The sequence below is a fragment of the Salvelinus namaycush genome, unplaced genomic scaffold (genome assembly GCF_016432855.1).
Source record: "Salvelinus namaycush isolate Seneca unplaced genomic scaffold, SaNama_1.0 Scaffold103, whole genome shotgun sequence".
NCBI lineage: Eukaryota > Metazoa > Chordata > Actinopteri > Salmoniformes > Salmonidae > Salvelinus > Salvelinus namaycush.
In genome coordinates, this window is record NW_024057709.1 from 259492 (window position 1) to 284112 (window position 24621).

A 24621-nucleotide genomic window follows, 5' to 3' on the forward strand; every position below is an offset into this window, starting at 1 on the left:
ACGTTACTGAACAGGCCACTAGGTGGCGCCACTGACACAGGGATGAATCCATGTTACTGAACAGGCCACTAGGTGGCGCCACGGACACAGGGATGAATCCACGTTACTGAAGAGGCCACTAGGTGGCGCCACTGACACGGATGAATCCACGTTACTGAAGAGGCCACTAGGTGGAGCCACTGACACAGGGATGAATCCATGTTACTGAACAGGCCACTAGGTGGCGCCACTGACACAGGGATGAATCCACGTTACTGAACAGGCCACTAGGTGGCGCCACTGACACAGGGATGAATCCACGTTACTGAAGAGGCCACTAGGTGGAGCTACGTTAATGTGGTGGTAGGGGTCACATGAAGTCAACTCTGTTCTGAGGACTAACCTAATACAGTATATTTACACAACTCTGTCCTGAGTCTTCACGTGTCCAAAAGAACCGAGATCCGACCCTTGACCCGAGCGGGTCCGGGTCTTAAATTCTGTCTTTTGTCTCGGATCTGGGTCGAGTCTGATATAATTGTGTTTACCAACTGGACCCGAATGGACCCGTCCTCTGTTAATTTAATATGTGTGAGGTGATGAGAAACTGCACAAGCTTATTATTTGTTTCAGCCAATTACAACTCAATAAAAAGTATAGCTTCTGTCCAGCGTAAACTGGTTCCGGCTGTTCCCTTCACGTGCGCCTGCTGCTGAGGAGGGAGGGGCTGCGTTCCAACCTCAAAGTAGACAACCCTCGGCCCTAAACACTCAGTCCTTGAATGACATTTTACATCGTCACATCCGAGTGTACATTAAATGTCCCTTGCCCAAGCGAGGGAGAGTGATGATCGGAGAGGCAACGTCCTTGGTGGAAATCTGGAAGTTGAGCTTAAAAACAACCAACCTAAAGGTAGTAATGTACCTAGTAAGCTAACGTATCTAGCTAGCACTCCTGTCAGGTAGCTAGCTACAGTATTAATTTACCTAGTAAGCTAACGTATCTAGCTAGCACTCCTGTCAGGTAGCTAGCTACAGTATTAATTTACCTAGTAAGCTAACGTACCTAGCTAGCACTCCTGTCAGGTAGCGAGCTACAGTATTAATTTACCTAGTAAGCTAACGTACCTAGCTAGCACTCCTGTCAGGTAGCTAGCTACAGTATTAATTTACCTAGTAAGCTAACATATCTAGCTAGCAGTCCTGTCAGGTAGCTAGCTACAGTATTAATGTACCTAGTAAGCTAACATATCTAGCTAGCAGTCCTGTCAGGGAGCTAGCTACAGAATTAATTTACCTAGTAAGCTAATGTATCTAGCTAGCACTCCTGTCAGGTAGCTAGCTACAGTATGAATGTACCTAGCAAGCTAACATATCTAGCTAGCACTCCTGTCAGGTAGCTAGCTACAGTTATCCATAGCTGGCTAGCTAGTTTTATAGTTTGGTCATTTATAACAATACATTTCAGAATTCCCCAAAATATGTTTATGAATCTAGCTACATTTTACAGGCTCCTCACTATGAGACTTGTTGATTGTTGATTCAATTTGACACTTCGTGGCCACCAGAGTTTGACATGTGACTACAGTTTGCATTGAATTGTGGGTCATATCAACCCCACAACCAAAGTTGTTCACTCGCTCCCTCAAGCTAAATTGAGGGCCAATTGGAACCCTACTTAACTTCTTGCGGATTAGTGGGACGCTAGCGTTTCGACACCTCCCGTTTCGACACCTTCCGGTGAAATTGAAGAGCGCCAAATTCAAATTAAATGACTATAAATATTAAACTTTCATGAAATCACAAGTGCAAATACATCAAAATAAAGCTTAACTTGTTGTTAATCCAGCCGCCGTGTCAGATTTCAAAAAGGCTTTACGGCGAAAGCAAACCATGCGATTATCTGAGGACACCGCCCAGCACACAAATGCATAACAAATCATTTTCAAGCAGGGAGTCGCGACACGAAAGTCAGAAAATAGCGATATAATAAATGCCTTACCTTTGAAGATCTTCTTCTGTCGGCACTCCAAAAGGTCCCAGTTACATTACAAATGATCATTTAGTTCGATAAAGTCCTTCTTTATAAACTCAGTTTAGCTGGCGCTTCAGTCAATAATCCACCAGTTTCCCTCCATCAAAAATGCATATAAAATGAATCCCAAACGTTACCAATAAACTTATCCAAACAAGTCAATCAACGTTTATAATCACACCTTAGGTACCCTAATACGCAAATAAACTATCAAATTTAAGACGGAGAATCGTTATTGTCTTTACCGGAGAAAAATACCAAAGAACGAGCTCTCATTCATGCGCTTGGAAACACTACAGCCAAAATGGGAGCCACCTAGAAAAACTACAATTTCTGGCTCATTTTTCCAAAAACCAGCCTGAAACTCTTTCTTAAGACTGTTGACATCTAGTGGAAGCCCTAGTAACTGCAATCGGGCACGATTTCGCCCTATTATAAAAGTGCCAGCCATTTAAATCAGTGGTAGGATGAATTTTTGGGGGGGATGGTTTGTCCTCTGGGTTTCGCCTGCCATTTCAGTTCTGTTATACTCACAGACATTATTTTAACAGTTTTAGAAACTTTAGAGTGTTTTCTATCCAAATCTACCAATTATATGCATATCCTAGCTTCTGGGCCTGAGTAGTTTACTTTGGGCACGCTTTTCATCCGGACGTCAAAATACCGCCCCCTATCCCAAAGAAGTTAAGATGGCAATCAAACTGCATCTGGTTTCGACAGGGATTCCCCCGAGGAAAAGTGGCTAGCGCAAGGGGCTGAGGGGGTAAAAATAACGTGTTTGGACTGCAGCCTCTCTCTCAGGTTCTCTAGGCCTTCTCTTCCTTGTATATTTTATTTTTTAAATATTCATATCATTCACTGGACTCCTAAGCCTATAGTCCTATACATGCAAATGCCCTGATACACTTAAGTGCTCAACTCTTCAACAGCTGAACCATGAGGTGGACAATTATTGTTTTAGGAAAGTTTTAAAAAAACTATAAAACAAATGGCTATAAAGTTTTGAATATGCTACACATCGAAATACAATTTGTTATATGCATTTAAAGACGTAACTGGATCATTTGGCCAATAGGTCCGGTGTCTTAATGGCGCTGGCAGCTCCCAGTCTCTTTCTCTCTTTTTCTACTGTCAGATCTGAACGGAGTTTTAGATCCAAACGGGTCTGTTTTTCCACAGGCCTTTTCGGGAACAAGTCTGACTGTCCTTGAGTGCATTCGGGACGGGTTTCTGTTTTTAAATATTTTTTTTAATGCATATCAGGTTGGGTGGAAAAGCCACAGATCAATTTTTTGGGACACGTGAAGACCTCTAGTTTTGAGGGCAAACCTAATACAGTACATTTATAACTTAGATTTCTAACATTAGTCATTTGCTGCTTTCAGCCCAGGCTGAAAAGCAAGGCACAATTCTAGATTTCTTACTCTTGTTAGTGGGGCTTGCGAAGCAACAGTTTCCACTTTAAATCTTCAACATACTTATTATTATTATTCTTTAGCACGCTATGATGTTCCCACTGTGATGATTAGAACGTATTCAAACCAGAAACCCTGGGTAGATGGCAACATTCACACAAAACTGAAAGCGTGAACCACCACATTTAACCACGGCAAGGTGACTGGGAACATGGACGTGTACAAACAGACCAGCTACGACCTCTGTAAAGAAATCAGAGAGGCAAAACGACAGTATAGGGGACAAAGTGGAGTCACAATTCAACGGCTCAGACATGAGACTTACTGTATGTGGACTCCAAACATTCCTGTACCCAAGAAAGCGAAGGTAACTGAACTAAATGACTATCGCCCCGTAGCACTCACATCTGTCATCATGAAGTGCTTTGAGAGGGTAGTTAAGGACCATATCACCTCCACCTTACCTGACACCCTAGACCCACTACAATTTGCATACCGCCCCAACAGATCCACAGATGATGCAATCGCCATCGCACTCCACACTGCCCTATCCCATCTGAACAAGAGGAATACCCATGTAGGACTGCTGGTCATTAACTACAGCTCAGCCTTCAACACCATAATACCCTCCAAGCTCATCACTGAGACCCCGCCCTGTGCAACTGGGTTCTGGACTTCCTGACGAACCGCCCCCCAGGTGATGAGGGTAGGAAACAACACCTCCGCCACACTGATCCTCAACACACATTCCCCAACACAGGGGCACAAGGGTGCGTGCTCAACCCCCTCCTGTACTCTCTGTTCACCCAGGGACTGGGGCACCACAACGGTACGTGCTCAACCCCCTCCTGTACTCTCTGTTCACCCATGACTACGTGGCCACGCACGCCTACAACTCAAATCATTAACTTTGCTGACGACACAACAGTGGTAGGTCTGATTACCAACAATGCCGACATAGCCTACAGGGAGGAGGGGAGAGCCCTGGCGGTGGTGCCAGGAAAATAACCTCTCTTCAACGTCAACAAAACGATGGAGCTGATCATAGACTTCAGAATAGCGCAGAGAGAGCATGCCCCCATCCACATCAACAGGGCCACAGTGGAGGGGGTGAAAACCATAATTAAGTTTGCAGATGACACAACAGTGGTAGGCCTGATCAACGACGAGACAGCCTATAGGGAGGTGGTCTGAGACCTGGCAGTGTGGTGCCAGGACAACAACCTCTCCCTCAATGTGATCAAGACAAAAGGAGATGATTGTGGACTACAGGACAAGGAGGACCGAGCACGCCCCCATTCTCATCGACGGGGCTGCAGTGCAGCAGGTTGAGAGCTTCAAGTTCCTTGGTGTCCACAAGACAGTGGTGAAGAGGGCACGACAAAACCTATTCCCCCTCAGGAGACTGAAAAGATTTGTCATGGGTCAGATCCTCAAAAGGTTCTACAGCTGCACCATCGAGAGCATGGTTGGTTGGTTGCATCACTGCCTGATATGGCAACTGCTCGGCCTCCGACCGCAAGGCACTACAGAGGGTAGTGTGTAGAGCCCAGTACATCACTGGGGCCAAGCTTCCTGCTGTCCAGGACCTCTATATCAGGTGTCAGAGGAAGGCCCTAAAAATTGTCAAAGTCTCCAGTCACTCTAGTCGTGGACTGTTCTCTCTGCTACCGCACGGCAAGCGGTACCGGAGCGCCAAGTCGAGGTCCAAGAGGCTTCTTAACAGCTACTACCCTCAAGCCATAAGACTCCTGAACAGCTAATCAAAGGGCTTTCCAGACCTCTCTTTTACGCTGCTGCTACTCTCTGTTTATAATCTATGCATAATCACTTTAACTCTACCTACATATACATATGAACTCAATTACCTCAACTAACCTGTACTAACTCAGCAAAAAAATAAACATCCTCTAACTGTCAACTGCGTTTATTTTCAGCAAACTTAACATGTGTAAATATTTGTATCAACATAACAAGATTCAACAACTGAGACATATAAACTGCACAAGTTCCACAGACATGTGACTAACAGAAATGGAATAATGTGTCCCTGAACAAAGGCGGGGTCAAAATCAAAAGTAACAGTCAGTATCTGGTGTGGCCACCAGCTGCATTAAGTACTGCAGTGCATCTCCTCCTCATGGACTGCACCAGATTTGCCAGTTCTTGCTGTGAGATGTTACCTCACTCTTCCACCAAGGCACCTGCAAGTTCCCGGACATTTCTGGGTGGAATGGCCCAAGCCCTCACCCTCCGATCCAACAGGTCCCAGACGTGCTCAATGGAATTGAGATCCGGGCTCTTCGCTGGCCATGGCAGAACACTGACATTCCTGTCTTGCAGAAAACCACGCACAGAATGAGCAGTATGGCTGGTGGCATTGTCATGCTGGAGGGTCATGTCAGGATGAGCCTGCAGGAAGGGAATGCACAGCATTGAGATGACAACAAGCTCAGTCCGATGATGCTGTGACACACCGCCACAGACCATGACAGACCCTCCACCTCCAAATCGATCCCGCTCCAGAGTACAGGCCTCGGTGTAACGGTCATTCCTTCGACGATAAACGCGAATCCGAGCCACCGTGCCACCGTGCTTCTACACCTGCATTGCTTGCTGTTTGGGGTTTTAGGATGGGTTTCTGTACAGCACTTTGAGATATCAGGTGATGTACGAAGGGCTATATAAATAAATTTGATTTGATAAAGGGAGAGGTTGTAATCTGAATAAAGGGAGAGGTTGTAATCTGAATAAAGGGAGAGGTTGTAATCTGAATAAAGGGAGAGGTTATAATCAGAATAAAGGGAGAGGTTGTGATCTGAATAAAGGGAGAGGTTGTAATCTGAATAAAAGGAGAGGTTGTAATCTGAATAAAGGGAGAGGTTGTAATCTGAATAAAGGGAGAGGTTGTAATCTGAATAAAGTGAGAGATTATAATCTGAATAAAGGGAGAGGTTGTAATCTGAATAAAGGGAGAGGTTGTAATCTGAATAAAGGGAGAGGTTGTAATCTGAATAAAAGGAGAGGTTGTAATCTGAATAAAGTGAGAGGTTGTAATCTGAATACAGGGAAAGGTTGTAATCTGAATAAAGGGAGAGATTGTAATCTGAATAAAGGGAGAGGTTGTAATCTGAATAAAGGGAGAGATTGTAATCTGAATAAAGGGAGAGGTTGTAATCTGAATAAAGGGAGAGGTTGTAATCTGAATAAAGGGAGAGGTTGTAATCTGAATAAAGGGGAAAAGCCTTTCTTGAACATAGGGTGAGACATTCTTACTCATTTGCTAGAGAACCAGTTTGGATTTAAGTAGAACTTTTGTGACTAAGGCCATTCCTCAGGCCGTTGCTGTAAATGAGAATGTGTTCTCAGTCAATTTACCTGGTAAAATAAGGGTTACATTTTTTTAAATTTGTTAAATGTAGTAATGAATACATTTCTTTAAATTGACAATTCTGTAAACTGTCTTGTGTTGGTTTTAATTTGACACATTAACCTTTTTAACTAGGCAAGTCAGTTAAAACCTATTCAGGATTGGTGGGACCCTTGCAGAACGGTTACGCTTACGTAGGCTAATGTGATTAGCATGAGGTTGTAAGTAACAAGAACATTTCCCAGGACATAGACATATCTGATATTGGCAGAAAGCTTACATTTTTGTTAATCTAACTGCACTGTCCAATTTACAGTAGCAATTACAGTGAAAGAATACCATGCTATTGTTTGAGGAGAGTGCACAGTTTTGAACATGAAAAGTTATTAATAAACAAATTAGGCACATTTGGGCAGTCTTGATACAACATTTTAAACAGAAATACAATGGTTCATTGGATCACACTAAAACTTTGCGCATACACTGCTGCCATCTAGTGGCCAATATCTAAATTGCACCTGGGCTGGAATAATACATTATGGCCTTTCTCTTGCATTTCAAAGATGATGGTACAAACAAATACAAAAGAACGGTTGTTTTTTTCTTTGTATTATCTTTTACCAGATTTAATGTGTTATATTCATCTACATTACTTTCACATTTCCACAAACTTCAAAATGTTTCCTTTCAAATAGTACCAAGAAAATGTTTGAGTGTTTGTTGCAGCTCGTTCCAGTCGCTAGCTGCAGCGAACTGAAAAGACGAGCAATCCAGGGATGTGTGTGCTTTGGGGACCTTTAATAACAGAATGTGACTGGCAGAACAGGTGTTGTATGTGGAGGATGAGGGCTGCAGTAGATATCTCAGATAGGGAGGAGTGAGGCCTAAGAGGGTTTTATAAATAAGAAACAACCAGTGGATCTTGTGACGGGTATACAGAGATGACCAGTTTACAGAGGAGTATAGAGTGCAGCGATGTGTCTTATAAGGAGCATTGGTTATTAAAATGTCACGCCAGGGTATGTATACATGAAACACAGACCTTATTTTAAGTGTTTTTAAAATCCTCTATGGGAAAAATTAATGGTGGAAAAACGATTGGAACCGTTTCCCTGTTTGACTGCTAGGTTTTATGGGTATTATGACACCTCCACCGTTGGGCTCTATACCAGTGCATTCTTATCAACCTAGCCATTACGAAAATGATATTCTATCAAATAAGCCTCATCTAGCAAATTAGCAACTCACTCTCTCACACTCTTTCCTTTCTACATTTTGGCAATGGAGTCCTACATCTCTTTCCCTTTGCTTTTGGGCACTATTTTCAAAGATTTTCATAACTAAACCAGGATAGACCACAGCCTGTCATTTCCAATGGGAACAAATTAGTAATAGTGGACAGAAAAAGCAAGGAGCTGGGGCGATCCAAACACGAGCTAGTGAGATCCTACTGGCGCGTTCTAGCAAGCATCTGCATATTATTCCCTTTAGCGAACACCTATATTCGCCTTTGCACTCCTAACAAAGCCATTTTTTAAAAACTTTTGCAAAGGGAAAAGTCAACAAAACTTCCACTCTGTTCATAACATATTGTAGTTTTGGAAACAGAAAACTGTTTTGAGATTTAATCGAAGAATTTCTTCCAAAAGCCAGCTTGTAATATAAAAAATAAACAAAATAACCTTATCCCACCTCCGGCTATTGGGCTTCCTCTCACTAGCATATTTGGTAGTGAGTGGAAACGCCAAGCGGATGCTTCATATTTATACATCCGGTAAAATATCTGTCTCATTGTTCTAACTGTGATAGAATCCCTCTCTATATCTATGGTACTTCCGCAAACTCGCATACAATTCAAAACTTCCGGTTTAGTCAAACGACGAAGTCTATTTTGATATTTTGGCTAGCTAGCGACCTAGTTTATGAAATAAGTTTAATAGCAATTTATTAACACCGCAATCAAAATGGGGAAGCGTCAACATCAGAAGGATAAAATGTAAGTTCTGAGCATAATATTTTCAAGTATGTAACGTCAAAAAGCTTGATAAAGTAGACAGCCAACTAACGTTACTACACTAACAGAGAGCAAAGAAACAGATTAGCTGCTAGCTATATATCTGCGCTAGCAGAGAGGAAGATGCGAAGCGAGACATGTGTCCTTTTTGTATGGAGGTCTATGCGAGTGTTGAATTACGTGAGGGTTATTTGATCGAAGATAAGTGTCGTAGTTAATGTTTAGGCTGTTATAAATGTACTGATGTAGGTGGACGCACGTGGCATTCCGGCAACTGAGAAAAACGACTTAGTTGTGCCTGTTGATCACACGCACATCTCTCCCCTCAAGCCCCGTTTCCATTGATACTTTGAAGTCAACCCGGTTTGGGCTAGCCCTTGGTGGGCTAGCTCGAATTGCGTTTCCACTGCCTCCAAAAATTATGTCATGTTGCTAGGTAGCCAATATGTGACTACAGTTGGCTTCGCGAACTAGTAAGATGTTGAAGAATTGTGTTCACCCTCACCGTGTTGTATCAAACGTTACCCTAGTCGTGCCAGACAGACTCAGCCCCTTGTACTTAGCTTGCTAACGTGGCGGTAGCTAGCTAAACGGTTATCATCGTCGCTAGCGTAATTCCTACCATGACAATGTATTGGCTGTTAATAAATATATAATTGGCTGTTAGCTAGCTAGCTAACCAGACTACAGGTTTGATATGACGTAGTTTTCAATACGACCTGGACAGCTAACAGCAACAAGTCCAGACGAGCTAGCTAGCTAAACACGGTGCCGTCAGCTGCTGGTTGCATAGTAACGGCGTCACCAGACCGAATTCTGGTCGAGCTGGCACCAGGTGTGACGCTGGCCCGGGTTTCAATTCGAGCCAGCTAGAATTTGGCCCTAATTATAAATGCCGATTAAAATAGCGATTAATTGGCTAGAATGGTCCCACCCGATATCGCCTGCCTTCAATCGTTGAGGACATGTCAATATAATAATTGGTGCTAGCTAGTAACTACCTAGCTTTTGCTAAACTACTTATTAAAGTCCGGTTGACAGACTGCCTTCAACTTTTAGGTAGGTGTTAATTTGTGATAGGGAGAACTTCGTCAGCGTTATGTAACTTTAGCCTGTGTATGCTAGCCATGCTGGATCATTTACTTAAAATGTTGTTTTCTGAAAATGTTGCCATCTAACCCACGTTTTCCAATAGAGTTTGATAGTAACATCTTTTTATCCTGCTTCTAAAGTTCAAGGGCTATATCACAGTTTGTTTCTCTTCGTTTTGTCTCCAGGTACATCACATGTGCTGAGTACACCCATTTCTATGGTGGGAAAAAATCAGGTAAGATTCTTTGACATTGTCCCTTAAGAGGAGGAGTAGTTGTTCATTACTTAACATACTGAATCATGTTGATGATTAGGAACAGTTCTTCACTAACAATGTTGATGCATTCTGCTTTTTAAAATTTTATTTTTATTTTTAAATCTCTAAGAAATTCCAAAGTCAAATTTTCGACGTCTTCCATTTGACCATTGCAGGTAAGACATTATTTCACCAGCACAGAGCAAAAGTACAGTTTGTAAGAGGCAAAATACCTTAGCGACCTTAATGTTGACATTTGAATGTAAGGTCTTTGCAGTGATGCTAAATTTTAATTGTGTGTACTCCATAATCTTGCCCCTGTTGCATTTCAGCTTGTCTCTGCAGCCGTTTGAATATCCCATGTGCACTCATGAGGGAATCGTCTTCGACCTGCTGTGAGTAGAGATCTATATGTAGTTCTATGATATATATATATATATATATATATATATATATATATATATATATATATATATATATATATATATATATATATATACATATACACCCTGGCTGGTTTAGTCTGGAAGGTTCTTTACTGATGGTAAAGTGAAGCGGAAATCTCTAATAGTACTGTCATTTTTATGCCTGGTTTATAACCTACGTATGACAGAACTACAAGTAGCTACGCAAAAATGGCGTTGCCTAGTAAAACCACACAGATGTGTACAGCCCCTCAAGTTATCTCGATGCAAGAACGCAGGATCGCAATTTAGCTCAGTATTCGCGCTTTGTATACGTAGAGTAAGTATAAACCAGTCTGTAGTGTTGACCAACCCCTCTGTGTCCTGTGCTTTAGGAGCATCGTTCCTTGGATAAAGAAGTTTGGCACCAATCCCATCTCTGGAGAGGTAAGTAGTCAACCAACCACAACAGGATTGTTCCTGGGCAGGTCTAAGAAATATATTATTTTAAGCATGACAGTACCTCTCCCAGCCACCGGAGGGAGTCAACCTCCACAGCATGTTGAGACGGTCATCTGAGTCAGAGATCTGTGTATATAATGACGAGATGCTCACGACTCCATCCCAACAATCGGAGTCGTTATCCCAAAGGCGGGAAGGCAGGCGACAAGCTTCGGTCCAAAATAAGCCCATAGTAATGCATTGGACTTATTTTAGACAGATTTTGGTTAGAGTGAACCCCTCTGGCTTGGCCTCTTCCTCTCTGGCTGAGTGCATGTCTTCCCCTGTGGACTTTACAGGTAAGCCCCCTAGCACACCAGCCACCATTCTTTCCTCTATTTTAAGTAACTGAATTTCAACTTGGTGGATAAAACACATGTCCAGATCACACCATGACAGGTTTTTTTTACACGTGCACCAACTGATAGATGAGACGTGCGCGTATCAGTGTGCACATGGTGTCAGTGTGTGGGTGAGAGAGAGAGACACTTAATGTGTGTCCGTCCAGCTGGATCCTGCTGTCGGGATTGATTAGTCTGCCTGCAGAGCGATGTTTCTAGACCAGGGTGTAAATAACCCCGGTCCCGGAGTGCTGCAGGCACAAAACTATTTTTGATTGAACCGACCTGGAAGACCAGGTGTATTGAATGAATTAAGACAATCATTGAACTGGTCAATTAGCTCGGTTGGTCAGGTGTGGTGCCTAGTTGGAACCAAATCCTGCAGTACCTGCGATTGTCTATCCCTGTTCGAGACACGTCTGGACTAGTCCTGCTGAGGCGCTTGCTCTCTCTCCACTTGTGAAGGAATAACCCAGGGGTCGTTCCACCTCAAAGCACAAGAGGATTTCAGCTTCCTCCATCTGGGATTGTTCTGAAATCATTTCTGTAGTTAGTAACATATGATTATAATTTCTGAAGCATTATTTTGTTTACATTTTGAATGTGATCTCTGATACATCAAGGTAATTGATTGCACCCAAATTGGCAATTTTTTTTTTTTTAATTACAGTATTTGGATAATATTCAATATAATACCCAACATCCAATTTGGACCAAATGTCTTCCTTCTAATGAGTTAGTTGTATCAAATGGGCCCCTCCCACACCCCAATCCCACCCCAACAACAGTTAAATGACATTTTAAAAACGACCAGTATACAGTATCAGTTCTTTGTTTGACAAGTAGTATGGAGCTGCAGCTTGTAGTATTGCTTCTTCATACTATCTAATGTATTCTAGTGAAGATAGACAGGGCATTCGGAAAGTATTCAGACCCCATGACTTTTCACACATTTTGTTACAGCCATATACTAAAATGTATTAAATAGTTGTTTTCCCACATCAATCTACACACTACCCCATAATGACAAAGCAAAAACAAATTTTTCGAAATGTTTGCAAATTTAAAATAAAAAATACACTGAAATATCACATTTCTGACTTCAACTGCATATTTACATACACCTTAGTCAAATACATTTAAACTATATTTTCACAATTCCTGACATTTAATCCTAGTAAAAATTCCCCGTCTTAAGTCAGTTAGGATCACCACTTTATTTTAAGAATGTGAAATGTCAGAAAAGTAGTAGTGATTTATTTCAGCTTTTATTTCTTTCATCACATTTCCAGTTGGTCAGGAGTTTACATACACTCAATTTGTAATTGGTAGCATTGCCCTTACATTGGGTTAAATGTTTTGGGTAGCCGTCCACAAGCTTCCCACAATAACTTGGGTGATTTTTGACCCATTCCCCCTGACAGAGCTGGTGTAACTGAGTCAGGTTTGTAGGCCTCCTTGCTTGCATACACTTTTTCAGTTCTGCCCACACATTTTCTATAGGATTGAGGTCAGGGCTTTGTGATGGCCACACCAATACCTTGACTTTGTTGTCCTTTAGCCACTTTGCCACAACTTTGGAAGTATGCTTGGGGTCATTGTCCATTTGGAAGACCCATTTGCAACCAAGCTTTAAATGTCGTAAGATGTTGCTTCAATATTTCCACATAATTTTCCTACCTCATGATGCCATCTATTTTGTGAAGTGCACCAGTCCCTCCTGCAGCAAAGCACCCCCACAACATGATGCTGCCACCCCCGTGCTTCACGGTTGGGATGGTGTTCTTCGGCTGGCAAGCCTCCCCTTTTTCCTCCAAACATAACGATGGTCATTATGGCCAAACAATTCTATTTTTGTATCATCAGACCAGAGGACATTTCTCCAAAAAGTACGATCTTTGTCCCCATGTGCAGTTGCAAACCGTAGTCTGGCTTTTTTTATGGCGGTTTTGGAGCAGTGGCTTCTTCCTTGCTGAGCGGCCTTTCAGGTTATGTCGATATAGGACTCGTTTTACTGTGGATATAGATACTTTTGTACTTGTTTCCTCCAGCATCTTCACAAAGGTCCTTTGCTGTTGTTCTGGGATTGATTTGCACTTTTCGCACCAAAGTATGTTCATCTCTAGGAGACAGAATGCGTCTCCTTCCTGAGCGGTATGACGGCTGGAGGAAACAATGGGACAATGGTCCCATGGTGTTTATACTTGCGTACTATTGTTTGTACAGATGAACGTGGTACCTTCAGGCATTTGGAAATTGCTCCCAAGGAAGGACCAGACTTGTGGAGGTCTACAATTTTTTTTTTCTGAGGTCTTGTCTGATTTCTTTTGGTTTTCCCCATGATGTCAAGCAAAGAGTTTGAAGGTAGGCCTTGAAATACATCCACAGGTACACCTCCGATAGGCTAATTGACATCATGTGAGTCAATCAGAAGCTTCTAAAGCCATGACATCATTTTCTGGAATTGTTTAAAGGCACAGTCAACTTAGTGTATGTAAACTTCTGACCCACTGGAATTGTGATACAGTAAAGTATAAGTGAAATAATCTGTCTGTAAACAATTGTTGGAAAAATGACTTGTGTCATGCACAAAGTAGATGTCCTAACCGACTTGCCAAAACTATAGTTTGTTAACAAGAAATTTGTGGAGTGGTTGAAAAATGAGTTTTAATGACTCTAACCTAAGTGTATGTAAACTTCCGACTTCAACTGTATGTATTCAGACCCTTTACTCAGTACTTTGTTGAAGCACCTTTGGCAGCGATTACAGCCTCGAGTCTTCTTGGGTATGACGCTACAAGCTTGGCACACCTGTATTTGGGAAGTTCCTCCCATTCTTCTCTGCTGATCCTCTCTATCTCTGTCAGGTTGGATGGGGAGCGTCGCTGCACAGCTATTTTCAGGTCTCTCCATATATGATCGCTCGGGTTCAAGTCCGGCCTCTGGCTGGGCCACTCAAAGACATTCAGAAACTTGTCCCGAAGCCACTCCTGCGCCTATCTATCTATCAAAAAAAAAAAAAAATCTGCGGAGAGAAAGTAGTCATTGAAGTCGCTTGCATTATTTACCATGAAGTACCAGGATTTGACCGCTAGAGGCCGCTCTTCTTGGTATAGCTCCACACTATCCATTTTGCTGGTCTCTTGTGTGTTTTTAAAATATATTACAACGTTGCATCTTCAACTTTGGGTAGAAAACCAATTGGCTCCTTATAAATCATCAATTCAAGCCGGTCCTGGGAGCCAGTACATTACAATGATGTATTTCAAGCCGGTCCTGGGAGCCAGTACATTACAATGATGTATTTCAAGCCGGTCCTGGGAGCCAGTACATTACAATGATGTATTTCAAGCCGGTCCTGGGAGCCAGTACATTACAATTACCATTATCATTATTATTACATTAATGATGTATTTTACTTAATGGGGATTGAATGCTGAGTCAAGGCTCCCAGGCTTGGACAGACCAGATACATAAGCACTAAGATGTACTATATTTAATGAATATAAATTAATGTCCAATTAAGGTGCAATCAATTAGCTTAATTGAACAAAATAATGGTTCAGGAATAACTGTTTTTAACAACAGAAATCATTCAGAACAATCTGAGATGGTATGTGTCATGGCTTACTGAAATGACCTGAAACCACTCTATCAGCATGTGGTGATGGTATGTGTCATGACTTACTGAAATGACCTGAAACCACTCTCAGCATGTGGAGATGGTATGTGTCATGGCTTACTGAAATGACCTGAAACCACTCTCAGCATGTGGAGATGGTATGTGTCATGGCTTACTGAAATGACCTGAAACCACTCTCAGCATGTGGTGATGGTATGTGTCATGGCTTACTGAAATGACCTGAAACCACTCTCAGCATGTGGTGATGGTATGTGTCATGGCTTACTGAAATGACCTGAAACCACTCTCAGCATGTGGTGATGGTATGTGTCATGGCTTACTGAAATGACCTGAAACCACTCTCAGCATGTGGTGATGGTATGTGTCATGGCTTACTGAAATGACCTGAAACCACTCTCAGCATGTGGAGATGGTATGTGTCATGGCTTACTGAAATGACCTGAAACCACTCTATCAGCATGTGGTGATGGTATGTGTCATGGCTTACTGAAATGACCTGAAACCACTCTCAGCATGTGGTGATGGTATGTGTCATGGCTTACTGAAATGACCTGAAACCACTCTATCAGCATGTGGAGATGGTATGTGTCATGGCTTACTGAAATGACCTGAAACCACTCTATCAGCATGTGGAGATGGTATGTGTCATGGCTTACTGAAATGACCTGAAACCACTCTCAGCATGTGGTGATGGTATGTGTCATGGCTTACTGAAATGACCTGAAACCACTCTCAGCATGTGGTGATGGTATGTGTCATGGCTTACTGAAATGACCTGAAACCACTCTCAGCATGTGGTGATGGTATGTGTCATGGCTTACTGAAATGACCTGAAACCACTCTCAGCATGTGGTGATGGTATGTGTCATGGCTTACTGAAATGACCTGAAACCACTCTCAGCATGTGGTGATGGTATGTGTCATGGCTTACTGAAATGACCTGAAACCACTCTCAGCATGTGGAGATGGTATGTGTCATGGCTTACTGAAATGACCTGAAACCACTCTCAGCATGTGGTGATGGTATGTGTCATGGCTTACTGAAATGACCTGAAACCACTCTCAGCATGTGGAGATGGTATGTGTCATGGCTTACTGAAATGACCTGAAACCACTCTATCAGCATGTGGAGATGGTATGTGTCATGGCTTACTGAAATGACCTGAAACCACTCTCAGCATGTGGTGATGGTATGTGTCATGGCTTACTGAAATGACCTGAAACCACTCTCAGCATGTGGAGATGGTATGTGTCATGGCTTACTGAAATGACCTGAAACCACTCTCAGCATGTGGAGATGGTATGTGTCATGGCTTACTGAAATGACCTGAAACCACTCTATCAGCATGTGGAGATGGTATGTGTCATGGCTTACTGAAATGACCTGAAACCACTCTCAGCATGTGGTGATGGTATGTGTCATGGCTTACTGAAATGACCTGAAACCACTCTCAGCATGTGGTGATGGTATGTGTCATGGCTTACTGAAATGACCTGAAACCACTCTCAGCATGTGAGGATGGTATGTGTCATGGCTTACTGAAATGACCTGAAACCACTCTCAGCATGTGGTGATGGTATGTGTCATGGCTTACTGAAATGACCTGAAACCACTCTATCAGCATGTGGTGATGGTATGTGTCATGGCTTACTGAAATGACCTGAAACCACTCTATCAGCATGTGGTGATGGTATGTGTCATGGCTTACTGAAATGACCTGAAACCACTCTCAGCATGTGGTGATGGTATGTGTCATGGCTTACTGAAATGACCTGAAACCACTCTATCAGCATGTGGAGATGGTATGTGTCATGGCTTACTGAAATGACCTGAAACCACTCTATCAGCATGTGGAGATGGTATGTGTCATGGCTTACTGAAATGACCTGAAACCACTCTCAGCATGTGGTGATGGTATGTGTCATGGCTTACTGAAATGACCTGAAACCACTCTCAGCATGTGGTGATGGTATGTGTCATGGCTTACTGAAATGACCTGAAACCACTCTCAGCATGTGGTGATGGTATGTGTCATGGCTTACTGAAATGACCTGAAACCACTCTCAGCATGTGGTGATGGTATGTGTCATGGCTTACTGAAATGACCTGAAACCACTCTCAGCATGTGGAGATGGTATGTGTCATGGCTTACTGAAATGACCTGAAACCACTCTATCAGCATGTGGTGATGGTATGTGTCATGGCTTACTGAAATGACCTGAAACCACTCTCAGCATGTGGTGATGGTATGTGTCATGGCTTACTGAAATGACCTGAAACCACTCTATCAGCATGTGGAGATGGTATGTGTCATGGCTTACTGAAATGACCTGAAACCACTCTATCAGCATGTGGAGATGGTATGTGTCATGGCTTACTGAAATGACCTGAAACCACTCTCAGCATGTGGTGATGGTATGTGTCATGGCTTACTGAAATGACCTGAAACCACTCTATCAGCATGTGGAGATGGTATGTGTCATGGCTTACTGAAATGACCTGAAACCACTCTATCAGCATGTGGAGATGGTATGTGTCATGGCTTACTGAAATGACCTGAAACCACTCTCAGCATGTGGTGATGGTATGTGTCATGGCTTACTGAAATGACCTGAAACCACTCTCAGCATGTGGTGATGGTATGTGTCATGGCTTACTGAAATGACCTGAAACCACTCTCAGCATGTGGTGATGGTATGTGTCATGGCTTACTGAAATGACCTGAAACCACTCTCAGCATGTGGTGATGGTATGTGTCATGGCTTACTGAAATGACCTGAAACCACTCTCAGCATGTGGTGATGGTATGTGTCATGGCTTACTGAAATGACCTGAAACCACTCTCAGCATGTGGTGATGGTATGTGTCATGGCTTACTGAAATGACCTGAAACCACTCTCAGCATGTGGTGATGGTATGTGTCATGGCTTACTGAAATGACCTGAAACCACTCTCAGCATGTGGTGATGGTATGTGTCATGGCTTACTGAAATGACCTGAAACCACTCTCAGCATGTGGTGATGGTATGTGTCATGGCTTACTGAAATGACCTGAAACCACTCTCAGCATGTGGTGATGGTATGTGTCATGGCTTACTGAAATGACCTGAAACCACTCTCAGCATGTGAGGATGGTATGTGTCATGGCTTACTGAAATGACCTGAAACCACTCTCAGCATGTGAGGATGGTATGTGTCATGGCTTACTGAAATGACCTGAAACCACTCTCAGCATGTGGTGATGGTATGTGTCATGGCTTACTGAAATGACCTGAAACCACTCTCAGCATGTGGAGATGGTATGTGTCATGGCTTACTGAAATGACCTGAAACCACTCTCAGCATGTGGTGATGGTATGTGTCATGGCTTACTGAAATGACCTGAAACCACTCTCAGCATGTGGGGATGGCTTTAGGGCAGGAGAGGGGAGATCATGGTGTCTCTCTGTACCTGCTGTGCTGTCTTACTGTACTGTGTTCATTTTGTATGGTCTCTGATGCACCAAGTCTGTACGTTTTATAGGCCTCTGCTATATTTAGATGTATCATTTATTCTCTACAGTAGTCTAGACCAGTAGTCTGACCAACACTGAGTCTGTACATTATAGACAGCTGTATCATTTATTCTCTACAGGAATCCTAAGCATTGCTCTACTCTGCCTCGTTTAATAGATTAGACTGCCCATCCTCTCAACCTCCTCCTCTCTCCCTCTACTCCTACTCGCTATCTATCTATCGAATCTCACCCCCCAACCAGGCATATTCTCATTCCTTCTCTTCTCCCCCAGAAACTGGAAGCCAAGTCCCTCATCAAGCTAAACTTCGCCAAGAACAATGATGGTAGGTTTTTCAGTGAATTTTGACGTGTTCCGAACGACCTCCCTTTCCGAACTTTTGTCTCTGAAGTCTAACTGACTACAGAACCGTCATGGTAGGACAGACTGACTACAGAACCGTCATGGTAGGACAGACTGACTACAGAACCGTCATGGTAGGACAGACTGACTACAGAACCGTCATGGTAGGACAGACTGACTACAGAACCGTCATGGTAGGACAGACTGCTGACTGACTACGGAACCGTCGTGGTAGGACAGACTGACTACAGAACCGTCGTGGTAGGACAGACTGACTACAGAACCGTCATGGTAGGACAGACTGACTACGGAACGGTCGTGGTAGGACAGACTGACTACGGAACGGTCGTGGTAGGACAGACTGACTACGGAACGGTCGTGGTAGGACAGACTGACTACGGAACGGTCGTGGTAGGACAGACTGACTACGGAACGGTCGTGGTAGGACAGACTGACTGACTACGGAACGGTCGTGGTAGGACGGACTGACTGACTACGGAACCGTCGTGGTAGGACGGACTGACTGACTACGGAACTGTCGTGGTAGGACAGATTGACTACGGAACCGTCGTGGTAGGACAGACTGACTACGGAACCGTCGTGGTAGGACAGACTGACTACGGAACCGTCGTGGTAGGACAGACTGACTACGGAACCGTCGTGGTAGGACAGACTGACTACGGAACCGTCGTGGTAGGACAGACTGACTACGGAACCGTCGTGGTAGGACAGACTGACTACGGAACCGTCGTGGTAGGACAGACTGACTACGGAACCGTCGTGGTAGGACAGACTGACTACGGAACCGTCGTGGTAGGACAGACTGACTACGGAACCGTCGTGGTAGGACAGACTGACTACGGAACCGTCGTGGTAGGACAGACTGACTACGGAACCGTCGTGGTAGGACAGACTGACTACGGAACCGTCGCGTCGTGGTAGGACAGACTGACTACGGAACCGTCGTGGTAGGACAGACTGACTACGGAACCGTCGTGGTAGGACAGACTGACTACGGAACCGTCGTGGTAGGACAGACTGCTGACTGACTACGGAACCGTCGTGGTAGGACTGACTGCTGACTGACTACGGAACCGTCGTGGTAGGACTGACTGCTGACTGACTACGGAACCGTCGTGGTAGAACAGACTGGCTACGGAACCGTCATGGTAGGACTGACTGCTGTCCGACTACAGCACCGTCATGGTAACCACTCTGCGTTTTCATTTGCCCAGGTAAATACCACTGTCCTGTCCTGTACACCGTCTTCACAAACAACTCCCACATCGTCACCAACAAGCTCACTGGCAATGTGTTCTCTCACGAGGTAAGGTCTTCTTTATATATATATATCTATATCTATATATATATATATATCTATATATAGTGGTTAGATCGTTGGACTAGTAACCAGCAGGTAGCCTAGTGGTTAGAGTGTTGGACTAGTAACCAGCAGGTAGCCTAGTGGTTAGAGCGTTGGACTAGTAACCAGCAGGTAGCCTAGTGGTTAGAGCGTTGGACTAGTAACCGGCAGGTAGCCTAGTGGTTAGAGCGTTGGACTAGTAACCGGCAGGTAGCCTAGTGGTTAGAGCGTTGGACTAGTAACCGGCAGGTAGCCTAGTGGTTAGAGCGTTGGACTAGTAACCGGCAGGTAGCCTAGTGGTTAGAGCGTTGGACTAGTAACCGGCAGGTAGCCTAGTGGTTAGAGCGTTGGACTAGTAACCGGCAGGTAGCCTAGTGGTTAGAGCGTTGGACTAGTAACCGGCAGGTAGCCTAGTGGTTAGAGCGTTGGACTAGTAACCGGCAGGTAGCCTAGTGGTTAGAGCGTTGGACTAGTAACCGGCAGGTAGCCTAGTGGTTAGAGCGTTGGACTAGTAACCGGCAGGTAGCCTAGTGGTTAGAGCGTTGGACTAGTAACCGGCAGGTAGCCTAGTGGTTAGAGCGTTGGACTAGTAACCGGCAGGGAGCCTAGTGGTTAGAGCGTTGGACTAGTAACCGGCGGGTAGCCTAGTGTTAGAGCGTTGGACTAGTAACCGGCGGGTAGCCTAGTGGTTAGAGCGTTGGACTAGTAAACCGGCGGGTAGCCTAGTGGTTAGAGCGTTGGACTAGTAACCGGCGGGTAGCCTAGTGGTTAGAGCGTTGGACTAGTAACCGGCGGGTAGCCTAGTGGTTAGAGCGTTGGACTAGTAACCGGCGGGTAGCCTAGTGGTTAGAGCGTTGGACTAGTAACCGGCGGTAGCCTAGTGGTTAGAGCGTTGGACTAGTAACCGGCGGGTAGCCTAGTGGTTAGAGCGTTGGGACTAGTACCGGCGGGTAGCCTAGTGGTTAGAGCGTTGGACTAGTACCGGCGGGTAGCCTAGTGGTTAGAGCGTGGGACTAGTAAACCGGCGGGTAGCCTAGTGGTTAGAGCGTTGGACTAGTAACCGCGGGTAGCCTAGTGGTTAAGCGTTGGACTAGTAACCGGCGGGTAGCCTAGTGGTTAGAGCGTTGGACTAGTAACCGGCGGGTAGCCTAGTGGTTAGAGCGTTGGACTAGTAACCGGCGGGTAGCCTAGTGGTTAGAGCGTTGGACTAGTAACCGGCGGGTAGCCTAGTGGTTAGAGCGTTGGACTAGTAACCGGCGGGTAGCCTAGTGTAGCGTTGACTAGTAACCGCGGTAGCCTAGGGGTAGCCTGACTAGTAACCGGCGGGTAGCCTAGTGGTTAGAGCGTTGGACTAGTAACCGCGGGTAAGCCTAGTGGTTAGAGCGTTGGACTAGTACCGGCGGGTAGCCTAGTGGTTAGAGCGTTGGACTAGTAACCGCGGTAGCCTAGTGGTTAGAGCGTTGGACTAGTAACGCGGTAGCCTAGTGGTTAGAGGCGTTGGACTAGTAACCGGCGGGTAGCCCTAGTGGGTTAGAGCGTTGGACTAGTAACCGGCGTGTAGCCTAGTGGTTAGAGCGTTGGACTAGTAACCGGCGGGTAGCCTAGTGGTTAGAGCGTTGGACTAGTAACCGGCGTGTAGCCTAGTGGTTAGAGCGTTGGACTAGTAACCGCGGGTAGCCTAGTGGTTAGAGCGTTGGACTAGTAACCGGCGGGTAGCCTAGTGGTTAGAGCGTTGGACTAGTAACCGGCGGGTAGCCTAGTGGTTAGAGCGTTGGACTAGTAACCCGGCGGGTAGCCTAGTGGTTAGAGCGTTGGACTAGTAACCGGCGGTAGCCTAGTGGTTAGAGCGTTGGACTAGTAACCGGCGGGTAGCCTAGTGGTTAGAGCGTTGCCTAGTAACCCGGCGGTAGCCTGTGGTTAGAGCGTTGGACTAGTAACGCGGCGGGTAGCCTAGTGGTTAGAGCGTTGGACTAGTAACCGGCGGGTAGCCTAGTGGTTAGAGCGTTGGACCTAGTAACCGGCGGGTAGCCTAGTGTTAGAGCGTTGGACTAGTAACCGGGGTAGCCTAGTGGTTAGAGCGTTGGACTAGTAACCGGCGGGTAGCCTAGTGGTTAGAGCGTTGGACTAGTAACCGGCGGGTAGCCTAGTGGTTAGAGCGTTGGACTAGTAACCGGCGGGTAGCCTAGTGGTTAGAGCGTTGGACTAGTAACCGGCGGGTAGCCTAGTGGTTAGAGCGTTGGACTAGTAACCGGCGGGTAGCCTAGTGGTTAGAGCGTTGGACTAGTAACCGGCGGGTAGCCTAGGTTAGAGCGTTGGACTAGTAACCGGCGGGTAGCCTAGTGGTTAGAGCGTTGGACTAGTAACCGGCGGGTAGCCTAGTGGTTAGAGCGTTGGACTAGTAACCGGCGGGTAGCCTAGTGGTTAGAGCGTTGGACTAGTAACCGGCGGGTAGCCTAGTGGTTAGAGCGTTGGACTAGTAACCGGCGGGTAGCCTAGTGGTTAGAGCGTTGGACTAGTAACCGGCGGGTAGCCTAGTGGTTAGAGCGTTGGACTAGTAACCGGCGGGTAGCCTAGTGGTTAGAGCGTTGGACTAGTAACCGCGGGTAGCCTAGTGGTTAGAGCGTTGGACTAGTAACCGGCGGTAGCCTAGTGTTAGAGCGTTGGACTAGTAACCGGCGGGTAGCCTAGTGGTTAGAGCGTTGGACTAGTAACCGGGGTAGTACCTAGTGGTTAGAGCGTTGGACTAGTAACCGGCGGGTAGCCTAGTGGTTAGAGCGTTGGACTAGTAACCGGCGGGTAGCCTAGTGGTTAGAGCGTTGGACTAGTAACCGGCGGGTAGCCTAGTGGTTAGAGCGTTGGACTAGTAACCGGCGGGTAGCCTAGTGGTTAGAGCGTTGGACTAGTAACCGGCGGGTAGCCTAGTGGTTAGAGCGTTGGACTAGTAACCGGCGGGTAGCCTAGTGGTTAGAGCGTTGGACTAGTAACCGGCGGGTAGCCTAGTGGTTAGAGCGTTGGACTAGTAACCGCGGGTAGCCTAGTGGTTAGAGCGTTGGACTAGTAACCGGCGGGTAGCCTAGTGGTTAGAGCGTTTGGACTATTAACCGGCGGGTTAGCCTAGATGGTTAGAGCGGTGGACTAGTAACGGCGGGTAGCCTAGTGGTTAGAGCGTTGGACTAGTAACCGGCGGGTAGCCTTTTACGACTATTATACTGTCCCCCCATCCTTCCACGCTGTTACTAGACTATTATACTGTCCCCCCATTCCTTCTCCACCTGCTGTTACTAGACTATTATACTGTCCCCCCATCTCTCTCCACCTCCTGCTGTTACTGACTATTATACTGTCCCCCCCATTCCTTCTCCACCTGCTGTTACTAGACTATTATACTGTCCCCCCCATTCCTCTCTCCACCTGCTGTTACTAGACTTATACTGTCCCCCCCATTCCTCTTCTCCACCTGCTGTTACTAGACTATTATACTGTCCCCCCATTCTCTCTCCACCTGCTGTTACTAGACTATATACTGTCCCCCCATCCTCCTCACCTGCTGTACTAGACTATATACGTCCCCCCATTCCTCTCTCCCCTGCTGTTACTAGACTATTATACTGTCCCCCCATTCCTCTCTCCCTGCTGTTACTAGAACTATTATACTGTCCCCCCCATTCCTCTCTCCACCGCTGTTACTAGACTATTATACTGTCCCCCCATTCCTCTCTCCACCTGCTGTACTAGACTATTATACTGTCCCCCCATTCCTCTCTCCACCTGCTGTACTAGACTATTATACTGTCCCCCCATTCCTCTCTCCACCTGCTGTTACTAGACTATTATACTGTCCCCCCCATTCTCTCTCCACCTGCTGTTACTAGATATTATACTGTCCCCCCTTCTCTCTCCACTGCTGTTACTAGACTATTATACTGTCCCCCCATTCCTCTCTCCACCTGCTGTTATAGACTATTATACTGTCCCCCATTCTCTTCCACCTGCTGTTACTAGACTATTATACTGTCCCCCCCCATTCCTCTCTCCACCTGCTGTTACTAGACTATTATACTGTCCCCCTAGTGCGGGGAGCAATTCTCAAAGTGCACTATAGGCCTGGTGCGTGGTACCGGCACTGGTGGTACCGGGCTGAGGGCACGCACCTCAGGGCGAGTGCGGGGAGAAGGAACAGTGCGTACAGGGCTCTGGAGACGCACAGGAGGCTTGATGCGTGCAGGTCGGTAGTCTGCAGGAAGGTAGTCTGCAGGAAGGTAGTCTGCAGGAAAGTAGTCTGCAGGAAAGTAGTCTGCAGGTAGGTAGTCTGCAGCTTGGTAGTCTGCAGGTAGGTATTCTGCAGGAAGGT

The 24621-nt window shown here is 45.3% G+C and overlaps 1 protein-coding gene across 1 annotated transcript; it reads left to right on the top strand.

Annotated features, from left to right (window-relative positions):
- Positions 1-8638: 8638 nt before the first annotated feature.
- LOC120035336 (RING-type E3 ubiquitin-protein ligase PPIL2-like) lies at positions 8639-24341 on the top strand. Its single transcript, XM_038982121.1, has 8 exons — positions 8639-8794; positions 10090-10139; positions 10291-10336; positions 10493-10555; positions 10960-11011; positions 18839-18890; positions 20143-20234; positions 24321-24341. The coding sequence occupies exons 1-8, from the start codon at positions 8763-8765 to the stop codon at positions 24339-24341; spliced, it is 408 nt and encodes a 135-aa protein (XP_038838049.1). The 5' UTR covers positions 8639-8762.
- Positions 24342-24621: the final 280 nt, after the last annotated feature.